The 19,115-nt window shown below is 36.6% G+C and overlaps 1 protein-coding gene across 4 annotated transcripts in view; it reads left to right on the plus strand.

The window, feature by feature from the left end:
- Positions 1 to 14,404: 14,404 nt before the first annotated feature.
- Positions 14,405 to 19,115, plus strand: part of LOC113112581 (sine oculis-binding protein homolog) — a 35,822-nt gene continuing 31,111 nt past the window's right edge. For all 4 annotated transcript variants that reach the window (XM_026278277.1, XM_026278279.1, XM_026278278.1 and 1 more), the window contains exon 1: positions 14,405 to 15,285. In XM_026278277.1, coding sequence (XP_026134062.1) covers positions 15,190 to 15,285 — 96 coding nt within the window. In that variant the 5' untranslated portion in view covers positions 14,405 to 15,189. The remainder of the gene's footprint in view (positions 15,286 to 19,115) is intronic.

Raw genomic sequence — 19,115 nt, forward strand, 5'->3', positions numbered from 1 at the left:
GTAAACAGATTAACTGATTCATGGAAAAGATCCACATTTCTTAATTCAGAAATATGTCTGACATCATTCTCTTCTATCTTAAATTAGGGTCTATTTGTCAAACAAGACAAGCATGCAACTTTAGAACATTTGGAATATAGTGCATTATATTGAAAAGATTGGACAGGATATTTTTCATTAATTCACTTTTTGTGTTCCACAGAAGAATTAAGTTTGAACAGGGTAATTTTTATAAACTCCGTTATTATTTTGTCTTGTAGGGTACATATAAACATCTGTCATTTGAAATATCTTATTCAAGACAGTACTAAATAAAAAATAACATGCAATTTTCATGATCGCTTTTATTTTGTTAAAACTATGAACATTTAGCATATTCTGCAAGGGGTATGTAAATTTATGTGCACAAATGTATATATTCAATTGAATTGCATTTTTTGGGGGGTTGTGCATTTAAATAAATTTGGGGTAAACTGTCCCTTTAAATGGGTGTAATTGTTTGTTTGTGTTTATGTGTGTTTCACCCTCACTCACCTCACCCTTTTTTTAACACACACACACACACAATGGGACAATCTTGAGTCTAACAAGGCTCAGGGCAACTACATCATCATCTTGTTTCCATGACACCCACCTTCCAGCTGTGGAACTATGAGGTCACTTCCTCTTTAGAGGGAAATGTGGGGTTGTAGAAGTAAGAAAATGAGGGGGAAAACAGAGGAGTGTAGCGATGAGTGCTGGTCCCTCCTCTCACATGCTTTGACACTCTCTTTCCCAACTCGGCAAGAGAGAAAGAGTTCATTCAGACATCACACACACACACACACACACACATACGCACACACACTCACTGCCAAGTACAACAGCCGCTTCTGGTAACTCCCTGGCACTGCAGCCAAAGGACTTCTTTCAAACACACACACACACACACACACACACAACAGCCTGTTTAGAGCAAGAGTCCTTCTGAAGCGCAGCAGTGGAAGTGGTTGCACAAGAGTGTGTGTGCTGCATGTGTCAATTTCTTGTCCTTAACTGGACATAATTTACCCTACACACTTTCATATCCTGTATCCGATGATCTGTCTAATACACACACACACACATACATGCAACACAGTTACCATAGATCTTGTTTTCCAATAAACCTTGTTCTCTCCAAATTCAATGCTACATTTTAAAAACAAATGGCATGCTCTTTTTTTCACTTTCGCTTATGGAAAGAGAAACGGCTACATTTCTAATTGGCCTCAGGTGAAATGGGAACCTCATCGTCTCCGTAATACAATCTTCAACGGCCTGTAGCTTTCATGGTGTCCAAATGAAAAAATTCTGTAAAGCTGATGCCCGGATACTGGCCAAGTATATGTTTTTTTCTTTTTAAAATGTATATTAATCTCTCTCCACCTCTAAACACACACAAGCAAGCACTTGTCATATGCTGACATTGAATACTTTTGGGAATCTGACATCTCCTGCGGTGTGATATGCTATACTCCTAAAACTGACATGCTATACTAGATCTAAAACTGCTGATGGCGGTCTGTAAAACAAAATAATTGGGATATGATATCAAACCGGCTATATGAAAATACAGCTACAACTATGAAAACCACATCTGACACATTGCGACTTGAAGTTTCTTCATCAGGGTGTGAATGTCAGCGGGTAAACTTTATTTAAAGGGTGAAAACAACTTAAACAAACAGTGTCTGCTGTAATACAATACCTCACAAGTGTATTAGATTTATTTCATAGACTACAAAGGCTTCTTCACAGAGCAGCAGAGAAGGTAACTGTATATTTTTTGATTGCTTAAATAATATTTCGCCCATTCTTTTGTAATTACCATGACTTTCCATAACCTTGAGAGTCCGCATGGAATATTTGTGCTTTTAAAAAATGCATTTGTCACCAGACCAGACCATTTAAAATGACCTACCGAGGGCAAAATGTGTCCTGTAAAGCCTGAAAGAGTTTACTGAATCTTATCTTTTTTTTAAAAAAAAGTGTGCATTTGTGTTTTATATCATACTTGAGACATCAGGATTTTATGCTCCATATATTATGATATATTGAGAATGTGGAGCTGATACTCAAAAAGGGGAAAAACTCTCAAACTAAGCCAAAAAATGCAATTGGGTTAAATGTGTTATTTATAAATCTTAAAAGTAATATGAAAGTCTTAAGATTTTACAGCAAAAAGAAACGTTTACTACATGGACATGTTTAGACTCAAAGGCCCTTTACTTACTAAACAAGTATTAATTGTTAATCAGAGGGGCTAGGATCCAAATGTGTGCAAGAGGTGTTTCAGCAAAGTTTTGATCATTTAGATCATTCAGAGATCTAAAAAAATCACGTATTAAATATGATATAGTTGGCTTTACAAGGTTGCAAATGAGATTTAGTCTATGGACATGTTATGCATATACTAGCAATGTCCATAGATTACACAGACAGTCCTCCCCCTCTCCATATTCTATTCTCTTGCTGTCCTTCAAACATCTTTCGGTCTGGTCTCCCTCCCTCCCTCTCTCACTCACTTTTACTAAGCCTTTGTGTGGCAGCAATCATTTCTCACTAATGGTCAAAGCTACAAGCTGTTAGAGCACCATGACCCTTAGAAAAAGAAAGAAAGCTATCCACACCTGGGGTAGATCCCGCTGACCATACTGTCACAAATCAGGTCACTGTTACTGGGACATGGACTGGCTGCTTTTGACATTAGCAGCGCGATGAAACCTCGCATTTGTAGATTATTCTGGCTGTTGTACACAAATCCTTTATTTTAAAAAATAAAATAATAAAAATATACTTATCACTTAACATATTTTTCTTATTAGCTGAATTAAATTTAAAATAAATTCTGAATGTTTAAAAAGAAATCAGTGTTACACGATCATTTAGAAGTATTTCTAATATGGTCATTTTGTTCTTAGAAAACATTTCTTATTATCAGTGTTGAAAACAGCTGCACTGCTCAATTCTTTTTTGGAAACCGTGATGCATTCTTTTTTTTCAGGATTCTTTGATGAATATGAATATTTATGATGAATATTTAATAAATCCTGGCTGAATAATAAGTATTAATTTATTATTATTTTTTTAATTATTGATTCAAGGCAAGAGCATCAACTGCACATACATATTTGAGATCCTTTAATGAGTCAGGCTAACTATTGGTCAGTACTCTGTGCTGACAGCCATGACTCCCCATCAAACCCTTCAGAATGAGAAATAATGGTGATATGAAGAGAAGAAATGTGATTCATCAACTAATTAAAGAACCATAATGATCAAAAGCAGCTAGAGATTGTAGAGTTTCTCCAGGATCTGCTTCAGAGCGGTGTTCAGCTCACTGCTGAATCACATTGAATTATAATTTAACACTTGCACTTAATGCACATAAGAACAGCCATAAAAAAGTAACTTTTTATTTATATGTTGTTCTATAAATCAAGGCCATATAAATATATACAACTTCAAGAAGTTCAACATGGGTCCGGATCTGAACCTCTTGAACGATAAAGATAGACATAAAAATAGACTAAAAATTAAATAGACTTGAATTGAAGGAGAGACCCAACATTTTTCTAAGGACCAGAGAATATTCACAGTGTTTGGAACAGACAAAAGCATTTACTAGCAGGTGTGGCTCTCAAAATATCCTGTTTCTACAACAGCAGCCAGGAACAGTTTGAATACTGTCTGTGTGAATGAGTCAATAAAGTGTATCCCCACTTCTATTCTCATGGTAGCCATTAATACCACCTGTATCCATAGTGACAGTGATAAAATACATTTTCATGGCCAAATTTTGACAGAATTCATCACTTCAGTTAACATATGAAAAGTGTGAACAGAATCATTACCCGGATTAACAGCTGTATTATGCCATTATCTAAATGCAGCTACAGAGGGTAACATGGACTGCTGAGCAACTACCCAGAACACCCAAGCACTTGCAAAACTTTAGCATTATAGTAGTGACTTCTGCACATGCAAGAACCACAAACCACTTGCTTATTTCATAACAAAATGTAAAAAAACTAGTTCAATAACAGGTCATTCTCGCATTTTTGCAGGTAGTGAAATTAAAAAACTCAAGGACTCTAGATGTTTTTTTTTTAAGATGAACTCTTTACTTGCATGTTGTTGTTGTTTTTAAATGCAATGTCATGCACAAGACGGGAACCCAACATTTATAGACACCCATCTAGAGCATGTTTACATAGAAAACAATGGAAAAAGCAACAAAGTGAAATGCAATGTTCTGTGTGAATGGACCCCTAAGGAATTATTTACATAAAACACCTTATGTTTAAAAACATAAGACCCTGGGTAGTGGAATGTGTTGCAGTTTTTTGTTTGCATGCGCAACAAAAAGATGCAATGTGCACAAGCGCAACGATTAAACACATTTGTATAGTGAATGGAAAAATGCTGCAGTGGAACGCCCCATATAGTTCCATGATAACCTACTGTTCAGTCAGTGAACTATTCATCTGAGTAAGTAAGTAAACTGTCTGAGTGGCAGAGTCATTAAAATGCACCAATTGAAAATTCCATCGGAAAATTGGTTCTTGTGCTGTGTGTTTGTTTTGGTGTGCTCTTAGTGAGGACGAAGTAATAGAACGTTTAAATCCAGACTGAAATCAATCTGATTTTGTGTGCAGGTCATGCATATCACAAGCGTTCCGGGGATACAATCATCTCTGGTTGCCGGGCAATGAGGCACAATGCAGTTCCCGTGACGACAGGGGCTGTAATCCCGTCTCCAGGCAGAGAGTTACTTGTCATGAATCAGAACTGTGGTATTTGAGATGAGATGACTCCCAGACACGCCCACTACCAAACAGCCCAGAGAGAGAGAGAGAGAGAGAGAGAGGGGTGGGCAAGACATATTATGATGACAGAATGAAAGAATAAAGGAGAGACAGGAAACATTTAAGGTATAAACGAGGAATATATCCAAGAGAGAGAGATGGAAACACATAAAAGTGGCTGATAACAGGACAATCAATGAGTAGGGTTACATAGATTATCTTACACAGAATTTGCTTAATAATAACCCAATACTGTGTAGGTCATATAAATGCCTTAAACTCTATTCTTATCAGGTAAAGATCCTAAATGGTTTAAGTGAAACTTGATCAGCACACCCAATTCCTTAATTTCAGTCTCCTGGTGCCCAGTATTATTTATATACTATTACAGTATTTATTAAGAAGTATGTTTTGTTTGCCTGCTTGCTTGTGTGCACTGAGTGTATATATTACAGAAATAATAAAACTCATGACGTTACAGTAACGTTTTGAATGATGAAACATGAAGACAAACACACAACTGGGACAATATATGGTTTATCTGTGTTTTTCAAGCCATCAATGGTATTTTTATAATAATTAAGTTTATTTATTATCCACTGCTAATCGACATGCACATTATAAGTGGGGGGCACTTCACAGGTGCACAAACTGCCAATTCAGAGAGAAAGAAAACATGCTAATTATTTAAATGCACAACCCCCAAAAAAATGCAATTCAATTGAATATATACATTTGTGCACATACATTTACATACCCCTTGCAGAATATGCTAAATGTTCATAGTTTTAACAAAATAAAAGCGATCATGAAAATTGCATGTTATTTTTCATTTAGTACTGTCTTGAATAAGATATTTCAAATGACAGATGTTTATATGTACCCTGCAAGACAAAATAATAACGGAGTTTATAAAAATTACCCTGTTCAAACATTTACATACTCTTAAATCGTAATATTGTGTGTCATTTCCTGGATGATTCATGACTGTTTTTATTTTTTGTGATAGTTGTTCATAAGTTCCTTGTTTGTGCCAGCAGTTCTCCAGAAAAATCCTCCAGTTCCTGGACATTCTTTGGTTGTCCAGCATCTTCTGCAAAACTGAACCCTTACCAACAGTGACTATTATTTTGAGAACCATCTTTTCAAACTGAGGACAACTGAGGGACTCATACATAACAATTATAAAAGGTCAAAACATTTACTGATGCTCAAGAAGGCAACACAATGCATTAAGAGCTGAGGGGTGTAAACTTGAAATCTTTGAACTGAATGATCAGGGTAAATTGCCCTTATTTTGTCTTCTGGGAAACATGCATGGATTTATGTAGCTTCTGAGGTGCAGTACTAAATGAAAAAAATCTTAGATTTTAATCAAAATAAGAAAAATGTACACCTCTTCATCCTGTTCAAAAGTTTGCACCCCCGGCTCTTAATTCATCGCATTGCCTTCTTGAGCATCAGTAAATGTTTTGACCTTTTTGTAATTGTTATGTACTGTATGAGTCCCTCAATTGATGGATCTCAAAATCATATAGTCACTGCTGGAAAGTGGTCAAAAATGCAGAAGATGCTGGAGAACCAAAGTATGTGCAGGAGCTGAAGGATTTTTCAGAAGAACAGCGGGCAGTTTAACTGTTCAGGATAAACAAGGGACCCATGAATCATCCAGGAAATGACACACAGTATTAATATTCAAGGGTATGTAAACTTTTGAACGATGTCATCTTTATAAATTGAGTTATTATTTTGTCTTGTGGAGTATTTGTAAACATCCGTTATATGAAATGGCTCATGACAGTACTAAATGAAACAATAACATGCGATTTTCATTTATCGAGTTGATACCTCTTATTTTGCGAAAATTATTAACACTTTGCATATATTCTTCAAGAGGTATGTAAACTTATGAGTAACAACTGTATATTTGTTGGTTTATTTGTTTCATTTTTGTTATGTGCTTTTGTCTTTTGCTAATTAAATGTATAATTTTTTATATTTCCAATTAGCTTTATTTTTATCATACATTTATTTAATTTTAATTAGTTGCTCACTCTACTGCAAAGGGAGGAGCAGGGAGTCATTAAAACAAGACAAGTGTTGATAAGAAATTATTGGAAAGAGGGAATGAAAGAGTGATGCAATGTTATAGACCAGCTGCAAAGTCTTAATGACCCTCACAAACAAAAAGTACACAGCGAAGTACACTTTATATATGTGGAACATTCAAAGGAAATGTTCACACTTCACACACAACACTGTTTTTTGATTAGCCAATGAAAACATTCACTAGATGGACTTCTGTCACCTATAGTGTGTATCTCTTTTTTTTCATATATATATTTTTTTTTCACATTGGATACAGTGGATAAATGCATGTGCATAAATGTCAATGGGCCAATCAGATAAATCTAGGGGTGGGATAGGCATCTCATATATTTATAAGCATATGTACACATTTATAGACAAGCATATTAAATACTGATATTCGCAATAGTGTGTAGGATATAATAAACATGTCTTTTTTAAAAGTACATTGAACTCCATCTGCTTTAACTGCATTAACGCATCCTGAACAGCCCCTAACAACTAAGAAAAAAATGCTGTAAACATCAATCCAAATATCACAGCGAATGATGTCAGTGGGAAAATGTGACATTACATCACTGCACTCTGTTCGACTGGAATATCATGTGTGTGTGCAGCTGGATCGCCACTTTACATGTGGACTGGGACAAAAAAAATGTATGGGTGGCCCCAATAAGTACCAAGGGACAGGGGTTTTCAAAGTGAGGGTCCAAAGACAAATTGTAAAAAAAAAAAGAAAAAAAAATGAGTAAATAAATAAATAAAATTTCAATTAAAAAATGAAAAGTGCATTAAAACTATTTAAAATAATTAAATAAAAAAATAATACTTCTAACAGTACAGTACTACGAGTAGGGGAAAATAATTGGAAACTACATCTTTTCTGAATAATGTTTTACACATATTTATAATAATATATTTTTATAATTTAGAATATATAATATATTATAATTTATAAAAATATATAATTATTATATAATAATTTGATAATATATATAATTTTGAGTCTGTATTTCAAAATTCTGACTGTTTTCCTGTAATTCTGAGATTATATTAAAATAGGTAAATGTTATAGGTTTAAATAGTATTTCATGCTGTAACTGCAGGGCTAATACAATACGTCCCCTATAAATTGCATATGTGATTACATAAACCTATTGTTTAAATAAAATATATGCTTTAAAAGTAGGGTAATCATAGCAGGTTTCATCTATAGTGTGTCCGTCTAAACGTCTCCGTTTAGCTTCAAATGGCGTCTTTGACAACAGTATCCTATAAAAATTATTTCCATGACATCCAAAAGCACAATACCTTTTTCCTCTTATTTCATGGATTTTACCCGTTTCCCTCCACTTGTTCCCAGTGTTTTTCTGGGTCTGTCTATGTCCTTTCTAGGTCTGCTTATGGTTCGTTATACAATAAACTATATAGATGTCTTTTAAATTTAGGATGGGGGTCTCTCGCATTAGAATGATCATATTTAGGGGCTGTGGTATATTAAAGATTTAAAACCCCTGCCATAAAGGACCTCAGTGAGACCATTCTGTATGAGTGTGGACCTGTGAAGGTCTTCCCCTGACGTGTCACAGACGTCGCCACAAGCTCTTACCGCAACCACAGACTGCTCTGAACATCGCTGAGGTCTGTGTTTTTTTTTTTTAAGAATGAACAGAAAGGTGAAGCGGAAGGTAAGCTGGCACTGCACGACTAGCCAGCCTGCAATTATACGTATAAATATCTTTGGCGCGTCTTAGGAGACAGCTGAATCTGCACTGACGCTGAGGGGAGAAGACAGGGTCTCCTCCCAAATGGACAGGGAGGTCATATCAGATTTAGGTGTATAGGTTATTACACCCTTGGACTACTGTTTCCAGCACTGTCGTCTGGATGGGCCGGATTGGGTTCCCGAACTCTCTCTCTCTCTCTCTAAAACCAAATGCACACACACACAAACACTCTGTTTGTCATTCAGTTGAACAGTACTCGGGTGGAAAAAAAAGTTCAAGGCTTAGTTCACCCAGAAATCAAAATTCCACCATTACACCCTCATGACGTCACGACCTGTATGACCTTGTTTTTTCTTTGGAGCATAAAACAAGATGTTGGAAGCCAGTGGTCAACAAAACTGTTTGGTTACCAACTTCAAAATGTCTTGTGTTCCACAGAAGAAATGAAGTCATACAGGTACGATAAGTGTGAGTAAATGACAGAATTTTCTTCTTTTTTGGGGGGCAAACAATAAGTTTCAGCATGCTCAGTTCTTGTTTTTATTTTGAAAAACCTATTTTGTGTTTGTAGCATAAAATTACATTTACATCCACTGATTTCGGACTGTTAAAAAATATTGTCAATAAAAAATTATCAGAATATGACTTTACTCAGCCAATTTATTACACAAAAACATCTAAAGCAACTACCACAGACATCATAGGCTAAATGTATGGAGTTTGTGTATACAAATAAAAAATAAAAAATAAAAAAATGAAGCTCACAGCAGTGTAAAAAAAGCAAAGAAACAAATTTGATCTACAGTATCACAGAGTGGGATGTCTGTCTCAAAGGTGCACAAAATCAGACTGGAACTGCAAATGGCAGCCACTGGGGGGAGACAGCTTTAATTTGGCTACTTGAAACTGACTTTGAAGTACTCTGACTCCAGGGTCAATCTCTTTGGAGTAACCCAGGGGTCAGGTGGATTCAATAACTCTCCCATATCTAAATCACCCCTAACCGGGGTTTGTACAAAATCCCATTTATTAACTCTTGCAAGATCAATGAACATGATTTTACTGGGATATCCTGAAAATTACAATTTGTACGACCTGTCATTTGAATTTAATTATTTCCCTATTCATTAACCTACTTAAAAAAAAAAAAAAAAAAGACCATGCATTGGGGGTGTCTCCAAAATGTTCTGACTTGCAGTAAAGACACTTTTGCTCCATTAAAACAGCTTTACATGTAGGACTATAATGAGAGATTACCCAACAAACATCAACCACCCTTTTGATTTATAGAAATGACTCGACTTGCATTGCTTCTCAATTAACAAACTGAACAGGTCGGTACTGCAGATTACCCAGAGGTTCCTGCAGGGTGTAAACACTAATGAAGCCAATCAAATATTTTAATTTTCCTCTGAGGTGTTTGTCAATATTAAACATGAATCGTGAATATTAATCAGTTTATAATTGGCTGAAGTGTGCTCGAGAAGTTAATGTCAGTCACAGTCAATGCCAACAATATTACTACAAAATTTGATTACACTCACAGCCTTTGATAACAAAAATAAAAATCATGGGGTTTCATCCCCCTTTTAATGGTTGATAAGACATCAAAAATGTGTGATTATATGGCTGGTTGTACGTTATTTTTTTGCATTTACCATTGTTTCTAGTCTGTCATGCATGACCCTAGAACAGACCTGCAACCCATTTTTTGGGTTGTGACCATAGACAATAGGTTGTGACCCACCGGTTGAGAAACTTTGCTCTGTATTGCATGCTGTAGTGGGATTATTCTGGATTTGTGATAATCCCCATACTGAGCTCACACCAGTCAAATTAATCCCATTGGATAACAATGTTGGCTTCAGCTGTATCAACTCTTAAAAGCCAGGAGGGAATTTTACTTAAGCACAAGAACCTTCGTGATGTCAAAAGTTACTTTTTATACTTAACTTGTATTCTGTAATTGATGGATAATGTTTTGTTTTTGTTTTTTTACTTTTATTTGGGGGGGGGGGGGGGTCAAATTTTCATTCAAACCTATCACAGATGGGAACACTCTTGTATGGCCACAATGTTACCACTCAGACAGAAGTTACTTCTCAGGGTTACTGTTTTTCTATTACACATTTACTGTAATGTCGAAAACGTTTTTACGATTTTTGACTCTATTACAGTGCATCTTTCATTACTTTTCTCGAAGCTGATCAAGATTCTGGAAACACGTATACACTGTAAAAAAATAAAAATATTAATACACTCAGGGCCATTGCTAGTGGGGTGAAAGGTGGTGACGATTATAGGGGCCCACAGCTGTGGAGGGCCCCCACGGCGATTTCAACCGACTGCTTGAGACCAGCCTAAAAAGAAGCTCTGAGCTCAAGAGATTTTAAAGCATTCAAGCACAAGACACAAGAATTCAAAGAGTACTCATGCGCTGTGTTTGGTGATCACACAAAAGGCAGATGTCGAACACCGAACTGAGTTCTCCTTCGCATCCTCCTGCGCCTGAACAAACAAATACACCTCACCAATTTAAACATGCAAATACAAAAAGAAGTGAAAGAGCTTAATTCAGGACCCGTGCCCTGTGTTCTGAGCCGCGTCTCACAGACCTTAAACACAGAATTGAGTTTTGCCTCTTCTTGCTCTTGAACCAACATTAATATTTATACACATAAGTTATATACATATATACATAAACTATGCTGAAATACCCTTCTTGGTGAGTATCCTCGAAATACTGTTGGTTAAGTGAAGGTAAACAGTTGAGAAAGAAATCTGATTTGTATCATTATATTGGATGCATTTTCTCTTAAAGTGACCACTCCTTACCAGCTGCTGTTGGGGTTCTTATTGTTAATATAAAAAATTAAAACAGAGAAAATCACTCGCTGCTCATTACTGACTTACTTTGAAATTTTAACAAGAATTAATCTATATTTCATTTATTTTTTGAAGACTATGCAATGACATTTTACATTTTATTATTCGATTTCTGTATACTCTAAAACATGGTGTGTTTTTTCAACCCAGCTTTGGGTCAAATATGGACTAACCCAACTATTGAGTTACATTTTTTACTTTAAATTTTAACCCAAAAGATGGGTTAGACAATATTTGACCCAAAGTTGGGTTGCAACAAGCCAACATTTTTTAGAGTGTACCTGGACATACAAACATGAAAAAATTAAACATTGCTTAATTTGTATCTTTGTTCTATTTATTTATTTGTGCTATCTACACAATTTCTAACAGAGCACACAGGGTACAACCTGCACTGGGGCCCCATAAACCCCAGACATGGCCGTGAATACAGTTAATAATTTTAAAGGAAAACTAAGGTAAAAACATGTTAATTGGTTCAGTTTTCTTATATACAGTGAAAAACTGTAAAAATGACCTTTCATGTAATTTTACAAATTAAAAAAAAAAAAAAAAAAAAAAATCATCTTATTTTTAACAGCGAAAAAACGTAAATTGAATTTTTTTCAAAAATCCCTCTGTGACACTTCACATTTGTTGATTTTTATGTTGAATCTTGTCAAATGAATGTTTATTGCTTTATTTTAGTGCCATGAGTGTTACCATAATATAGTTTTGTAATTGTCCAAATGAAATATATTAACGGTCTCTATTATACAGCTAATCTGACAGATGCCCTCATCATCATATATAAAGGTACTTCCAACAACTCTTCATTTCAGGATCGATGAAACTCTCCTTCTTCTGTTAGGTCTTCCAGAGAATTTCCAGATCATACCACACCCACTTCATGCTGTGTCTGGGTTTTTGATATCAGACTAGGCTGAAGCTGCTTATCCAGTGCATAAACCAGGAACCAAACCAGCCTTGGAAATTGTTTCTTGAGTAGTATTATATCTCTGATATGCCAGCCGCTCCTCTACCTTATTCTGTTCAAAACCTTCATGTGTAGCATAAAGTTCTGGTCATTTGTCAACAAACATCTCCACAGGTTAAATAAAAAAGGATTTTAACCACATCTACAAATCCTCCACTCAGTCTTTCTAATCACTCAATAAAATTATACCAATGCCTAAATAATCAACCATCTACAATATGATTCCTGCTGCTCTACTTGTTGGGTATCCACGTTCAATTCACCTATGCTTCTTTATTTGCTGCAGTACAGTGTTTGCTCACTGCTTCATTTGTCTTTTTTATCTAATCTTTGTCATTCTTAGAAATGTTGTCACTTATGATTAATTAACCAATTAAAGCTGTAATTATCACATAATTAAGAGGTCTGTTTTGCTCCATAAAATATACTTTAATCCAACCAAAACTTCACAAGCAACATGTGTCTTTCTATAGAGTATAGGATAACATAACCAAGACTAAGCTACTGTGGTATAGAAAGTTCCTGTTCAACCATTGTATCTAGTTTGTGGTATAATGGTAAACCTCAGTGCATAAAGAAACTGTAAGCTGTGGTACATATGTAAAATAAAGAGATGATGCTATGGCGGATGTACTGAGCATTTCAGAGAAAATATTGAATTTTTAAAGCACTATCTCCACCTGTGATTGTAAAACGAATGTTTATTTTTCATGAACCAGTGACGGATTCGGCATCCAGCTGTTTTACATCTACTTTTAATTCCTTTTGTAATACTTCTCTCTCATAGAAATCCCATAAGTATCTTTTTGAAATGGAGACACACTAACACACGCATTCACTCTCTCACACACACTTCAGCGGATACAATACACACACAAAATAAACAACCAGGGATTACAATGAGAACAGAAAAGGCTGATGTTGTCTCATGACCACACTTTTTCCACCAGGCATTTCCCAAGAGATGTAAATTCCATCCTCTAATCTTATTTGTCATTGCATATTAGAGCCTTACTTGTGTTTACAAACCATATTCCTCCGCACTTGATACACAAGGCTAAGAGCTATGGAATCAAATCGGAGTGAAAGCCAATCCACGCTGGAGAAAACACAGTTTGGCTTGTTAGAGAAACAGGCTGAAGCACCTCCTCTAGTATCAAGAGGGGTAACAGTATCCCTGCTAGAATGTAACTGTTTATCATGGACTAATGTTCGGCAGGGGCTGCCAGAGCTGTGTGTGCTAAACAATGCACTCATTCAGGCTGTCGTGCATCTGCTAGTGATCTGGGATGGGACGTCGATACACTCTCAAGGACGACGGCCTCTGGTCCGATCCAGAGGAGAGAGGATTTCTTGTGCCATCCTACCCTACAAGTGCCATGTTTGAGAGCCAATTCAACAGTGGGTTGGAGATGGAGAAAACAAGAAGGATGCAAACAGAGATTGATTTATTGAGGGTTAAAAATACAAATAATTCTTTCTTACAACAACAACACACACACACAAACAACTACAAAAAAACTGTCTTATGTGACTTTCATCTCCATCTTTACACTGCATTAACTCTTTCTGTGCAGACTTTTAAGCTCCATCTTCCTCACAGAACCCCAGGTGCACCTCTGTGCACTCCAAGATGTCCCCAAAGTCGTTCTGAAATACAGTATTTCATAGTTCGTTCTGAAATACAGTATATACAGGTTGGGACTCCAAAAATGGGTTGCAGGATAGTTGGTAAAAAAATTATGTTAAATGCACGTAATAAAATTAAATGAAACTCATGACAGCAAAATAAAAAGAAAATATGTTTTGTTGTTGGTGCCAAATGTCATGTGTCTTTAAAAATAATAATAATGAAATTATGAGAGTAGTAACAGTTAAAAAAAAAATACCCCATACAATCTAAATTTTGGGGACACCGTTTTAGTGGGACACCCATTAATTTTTGTATGACGGCATAAATCTCTTTCTCTTACATGTAACACATTTGTTTTGCCCCTGTAAATTCTTTGTCTGTCACTCACTCACTTACTCACTCACACACACACACACACACCTTCAGAGTGGGTTTTAATTACCTGCAGATATTTTTCTCATAAACACTAACACCTATTACGATAATCCCACCCATTCACAGATGTTTAATTAAAAAGAAATGATTAGGACCCCTTGACTGTTTTATTTTCATTAATTTTCTCGTATGACAATATCAAGCACCCCCTGCGGAGTGCTGATAACGCGCGCGGGGTAAACTATAACACAGCAGACAACGGCGTCCTATTCACTCCTGTCGCGCGACAACCTCCGCCACGCGTGGAGTGCTGAGTGAAAACCGATCTGTGGAAAATTGGGGAGGAAATAGCCTTCCCGGGATCAGCGTGGCCGTATAGAGTTACGGTGGAGGCCCCTCCCCCTGTCTGGCTCGCTCTTTTTTCTCAACCTCTCGGTTGGCTTTCGGAGAGGGCTCGATCCTGCTCACACTCAGACCGCTGAGGAATAGCAGGCAGAAGATGGCTGACTCGACCGGGCACGGTGAGCCCGCGACAGCAGCAGCATCAACTTCACTGGGGCTTCTCGCGCGCCTGCCATTCGCTGCCACTCCGCAACTCTGAAACGGCCCCGCCTCGCTCCGTGCCGTGCGCCCGCGGGGTTAGACCCCCAAATATTGACAGAGATTAAAGACAACATGGCTGAGATGGAGAAAGAGGGCAGACCTCCGGAAAACAAGAGGAGCAGAAAGCCAGCTCACCCTGTGAAGAGGGAAATTAATGCAGAGATGAAGGTAGGTTGTGCGCGCTCTCTCTCTCACTGGCGCCCATAAAGGCTTGTCATTTTTGGATGCGTTCAGCGCACCGCCGCTCCGCCCTCGGACTGAATATAGAGAACTGATTCATTCAAGCGCTGTGTGTTTAGGGTTAATCAACTAACTTAGATTTTTTTCTTTCTTTCTGGGTTGCAGAACAGGTCGGCATTATTTTCCTCCAGTTTCTTTTTTGAGCTTAATTCACACACCTTCCAAACAACTCTAGTCTTGCTTTCCAGTGCTGAGATGATATGTTTTGTTAACACTGCGCCATGGATTTTATATAAACATATTTATATGTGTTTCTATGTCATATGTACGTAAAGTATAAAATGTCCACAGTGACACCACGAGATGGTTTAGAGTGAAATCCTCTTGTTGGCTCCACTGTAGTTGATGGAAAATCCATTGCGTCAGTCTCCGCGTCAAACGGCTGCGTTACTACTACTACTACTAGCGCGTTACTATCACTCTGCTAAACAACACAGCAGCACCAGAACAGAGTAAAATTCAATAATGAAACGGAAAGCAAGTTGGAAGGGTACAGCTGTCCAGCTGTTCTCTGATGGGAAGCGCTGGTACCTCCAGATGTTCATCTGTTCAGCACTGACTGAGCGCTGTCTGCTCGTGACAAATGCACATTTAAAAAGCCTTTTCGGGGTAGCCTATTAGGTATATGCAGTCATAGTTTCGTTTATTCGAGAACTAGGAGATTATTTGACTTTTTGGTTCTGTTTGAGGAAAGCATGCGTTAGTATATTTTGAATGCGCACACAGGCGCTTTGTCTCCTGGTTTTATGAAGCTCATTGTCTGAAGCGTTTGCATCAGCTGCCATGCAGCCTAATGTTTTGGAAACGTCAGAATTGATCTGTGCTCTTTATCAGATCAAGGTACATTTATTCTGATAGCAAAATCGTGGTATACAGGGACGCATTTCATTGATCTGATAACGTGTTTAGGTCAGTTTAATCGCCTGTGTGGCTTTGGTGAATTTGCTCCGTTCGCTTTTTTTCTTGTCAGTGATTATTTTGACGGAACCTGCACGAGGCTCACCGGTCCGCCGGGGCTCTAAATTTGACAGATATTGATCGACCTGTAGCGGAGATACACGCGTGCGTCTCCCCTAACGGCACCGATCTTTCAGTTTGACGTAACTCACACACACAAGAGAGGGATGCAATGCTGCCCTTGCAGAAACTGACTTAATCTGAGGTGTGAATTATTGGGGGTTGGGGGGGGGGGCTGAACCCTCTTAATTATTCAGTCATTATTTAAAAATAGTGTGTATATTGTAGTCATGTTAAGTGTTTAATTTACAATGATCATACTTCAGGTTATTCTATTTGACTTCACATAACCTTGCATTTTCATTTTTAAACTAGACATCAGGGTCTACAGAGGTCCTCACTGTGATGTCAAAATGACAACAAAACCGTTGCAAAACTGATTTTGATGTTGGTTACGTCCCTGATTTTGATTTGGCTGACAAATGTTTTAAAAATATAACTTAATAAAACAAAACCACTTCTTTCTTTGATGGAAATGATAATAAAAAAGAACGAAAATTTAGTTTCAAGAATTTCAACTTTTTCATAACACCTTTTTTTCAGCCTCCTGACAATCACATCACGTAGATGTTTTTGAACATCAAAATAAATGTTCATTTAGAAATGGTAAAATATTCATCATCATCATCATCATCAAACAAAAGTTTATTATCTGTGTGAATATTACTTGCAATTGTAGTGAATTCAGAAAAATTGAATAGATCTGGGGGGAAAAAAATCTTTGATCCGTGAGTTTTGAGGACGATTTTTTAATCAATGAATTGACGTGAAAATACATTGCTGCCTAAGTTTACATTGTCTTTCACACTGCTGACCTTTCCTTTAATAAGGAATCAATTTTTGTATAGTCAGTTCATGACAGAAAGAGAATGGAATAAATACCTTGCTTCTCGAATGGTGTGAGACTTCCATTTACTGAAAACATTTTTAGCTTGTATTCCATTAGATCCTTTCTCTTCTCTTACTAAAATTAGAATAAAAGCCTGGATACAGTACATATACAGTATACAGTATATATATACAGTACATTATAAATTAAAAGATTTGGCATTCTGTCAGTTTGGAGAGCTTGAGAAAGAAACTCATCTCAAGTTGTTATATACCCTTTTAGGTTACTAAATAGGAGATTAAAATGTGGCAAGAATAAATGTGGATTTGGGCAGTTGAAGGATGCTGGAAGAACTGTCACCTGAGTGAAGTAGATGAGAGACGTATACAACGCATGATAAACACTGCTTATAACAGCTTGTGCACTGCTCGTCTTTAATCTGAGTTCAGTGACAAATTCAGCGATTTCTCAGAATACTTTAAGTCTGTCACACACTGTTTAGTCTTTATTTTCCTCTGTAATTTACTATGCTCATCTCCAAAGGTCTGTGGTGAGTGTTGGCCTTGTAAAGGTGTTGTGTGTATACCCTTCAGGCAAAAGTCTGTCATTTTATCCGTAGAGCAGTCATTTTTCCACAGGTCTGTGGATAAAGTTGACCTGCCCTACCACAATTTATCCCACCCAAACTCTCCAGTCAGCAGACAGCATCCAGCTTGGGATTATTTTTGTGTGTGTGTGTGTGTGTGTATATATATATATATATATATATATATATATATATATATATATATATATATATATATATATATATCTTACAGACCGCCTATAATATGCATGAAAAATAAAATTACACCTATATAACAGATTTGTTTTTTTTTTACATATATACATATTAATATTTCACATCATTGACTGTAACAAAAAAAGACAACATACAAAATACACCATAATAAAGCATTGCAGCTGATCAGGCTTAACTTCTTTGGTAACAACAGCAAATTAGCTGAGCATGTAAATGGGTGGTGCTACGGTTTATACACAGTTTTATATTGTTTTGGGATTTATATTGTACTAGCCCACTAGTCCACCCTTAATCCAGCAGTGTATTTATAGTGGACTTAGGCAGAGCACTTCACTTGGATATGCTTCATCATGGGAACTTTTCAAATAATTGACAGATGATGATTAGAATTGCCTCAGCTATCCTGAAATGCACAGGTGTTTTTCACAGACCACCCACATCAATTTTTTTCACCCTGCAATCTCTCTGATAGGATTCCACAAATTAAATTGGCTCTTTCCACAAAAATGAAGTGTATTTTAAAGCAGTTGATGTGATGAAGTGTGAGACTGTGATCTTATATGTACACTAATACTTGTCATATGTCAAGCCAACCAAATAATTTTAATGTTCTGTTTTTAAACGTTCAGAGTGTAGCTAAAACATTTACATATTTTTGCATGAAAGATAATTGAATAGATCACCCTAGAAAAATATTATTAAAAAAAAATCCCTATACAAGCAAAGCTATATATCGTCTGAGAAATTAAGTATTCCAAAAGGGCTTTTTTGCAGCATTTTCATTAAATGAGCGAACAGTTCTTAAAAGAACCATTTAGCATGCAGAACATTTTGAATAACCTGAAGAATCTTTTGTGTAATGGGTTTCCATGGATATAAAAGGTTCTTCAGGAACCACAAATACCAATAATGAACCTTTATTTTTAAGAGTGCATAATTCAAAATAGTGGTCCATTAATATTGGTCTTTCAAAGATTCTTAAATTATTCATTTTAGTTTCCCTTATCCTGGATATGCAGTTGCATCCATACAACAACATCCCATACATCTTCACCAGACACATGCAGGTGCCCTAGATACCCCATACAGTTACCACAGATAGACCACAGA

Source organism: Carassius auratus, chromosome 13, assembly GCF_003368295.1.
Source record: "Carassius auratus strain Wakin chromosome 13, ASM336829v1, whole genome shotgun sequence".
NCBI classification, from domain to species: Eukaryota; Metazoa; Chordata; class Actinopteri; order Cypriniformes; family Cyprinidae; genus Carassius; species Carassius auratus.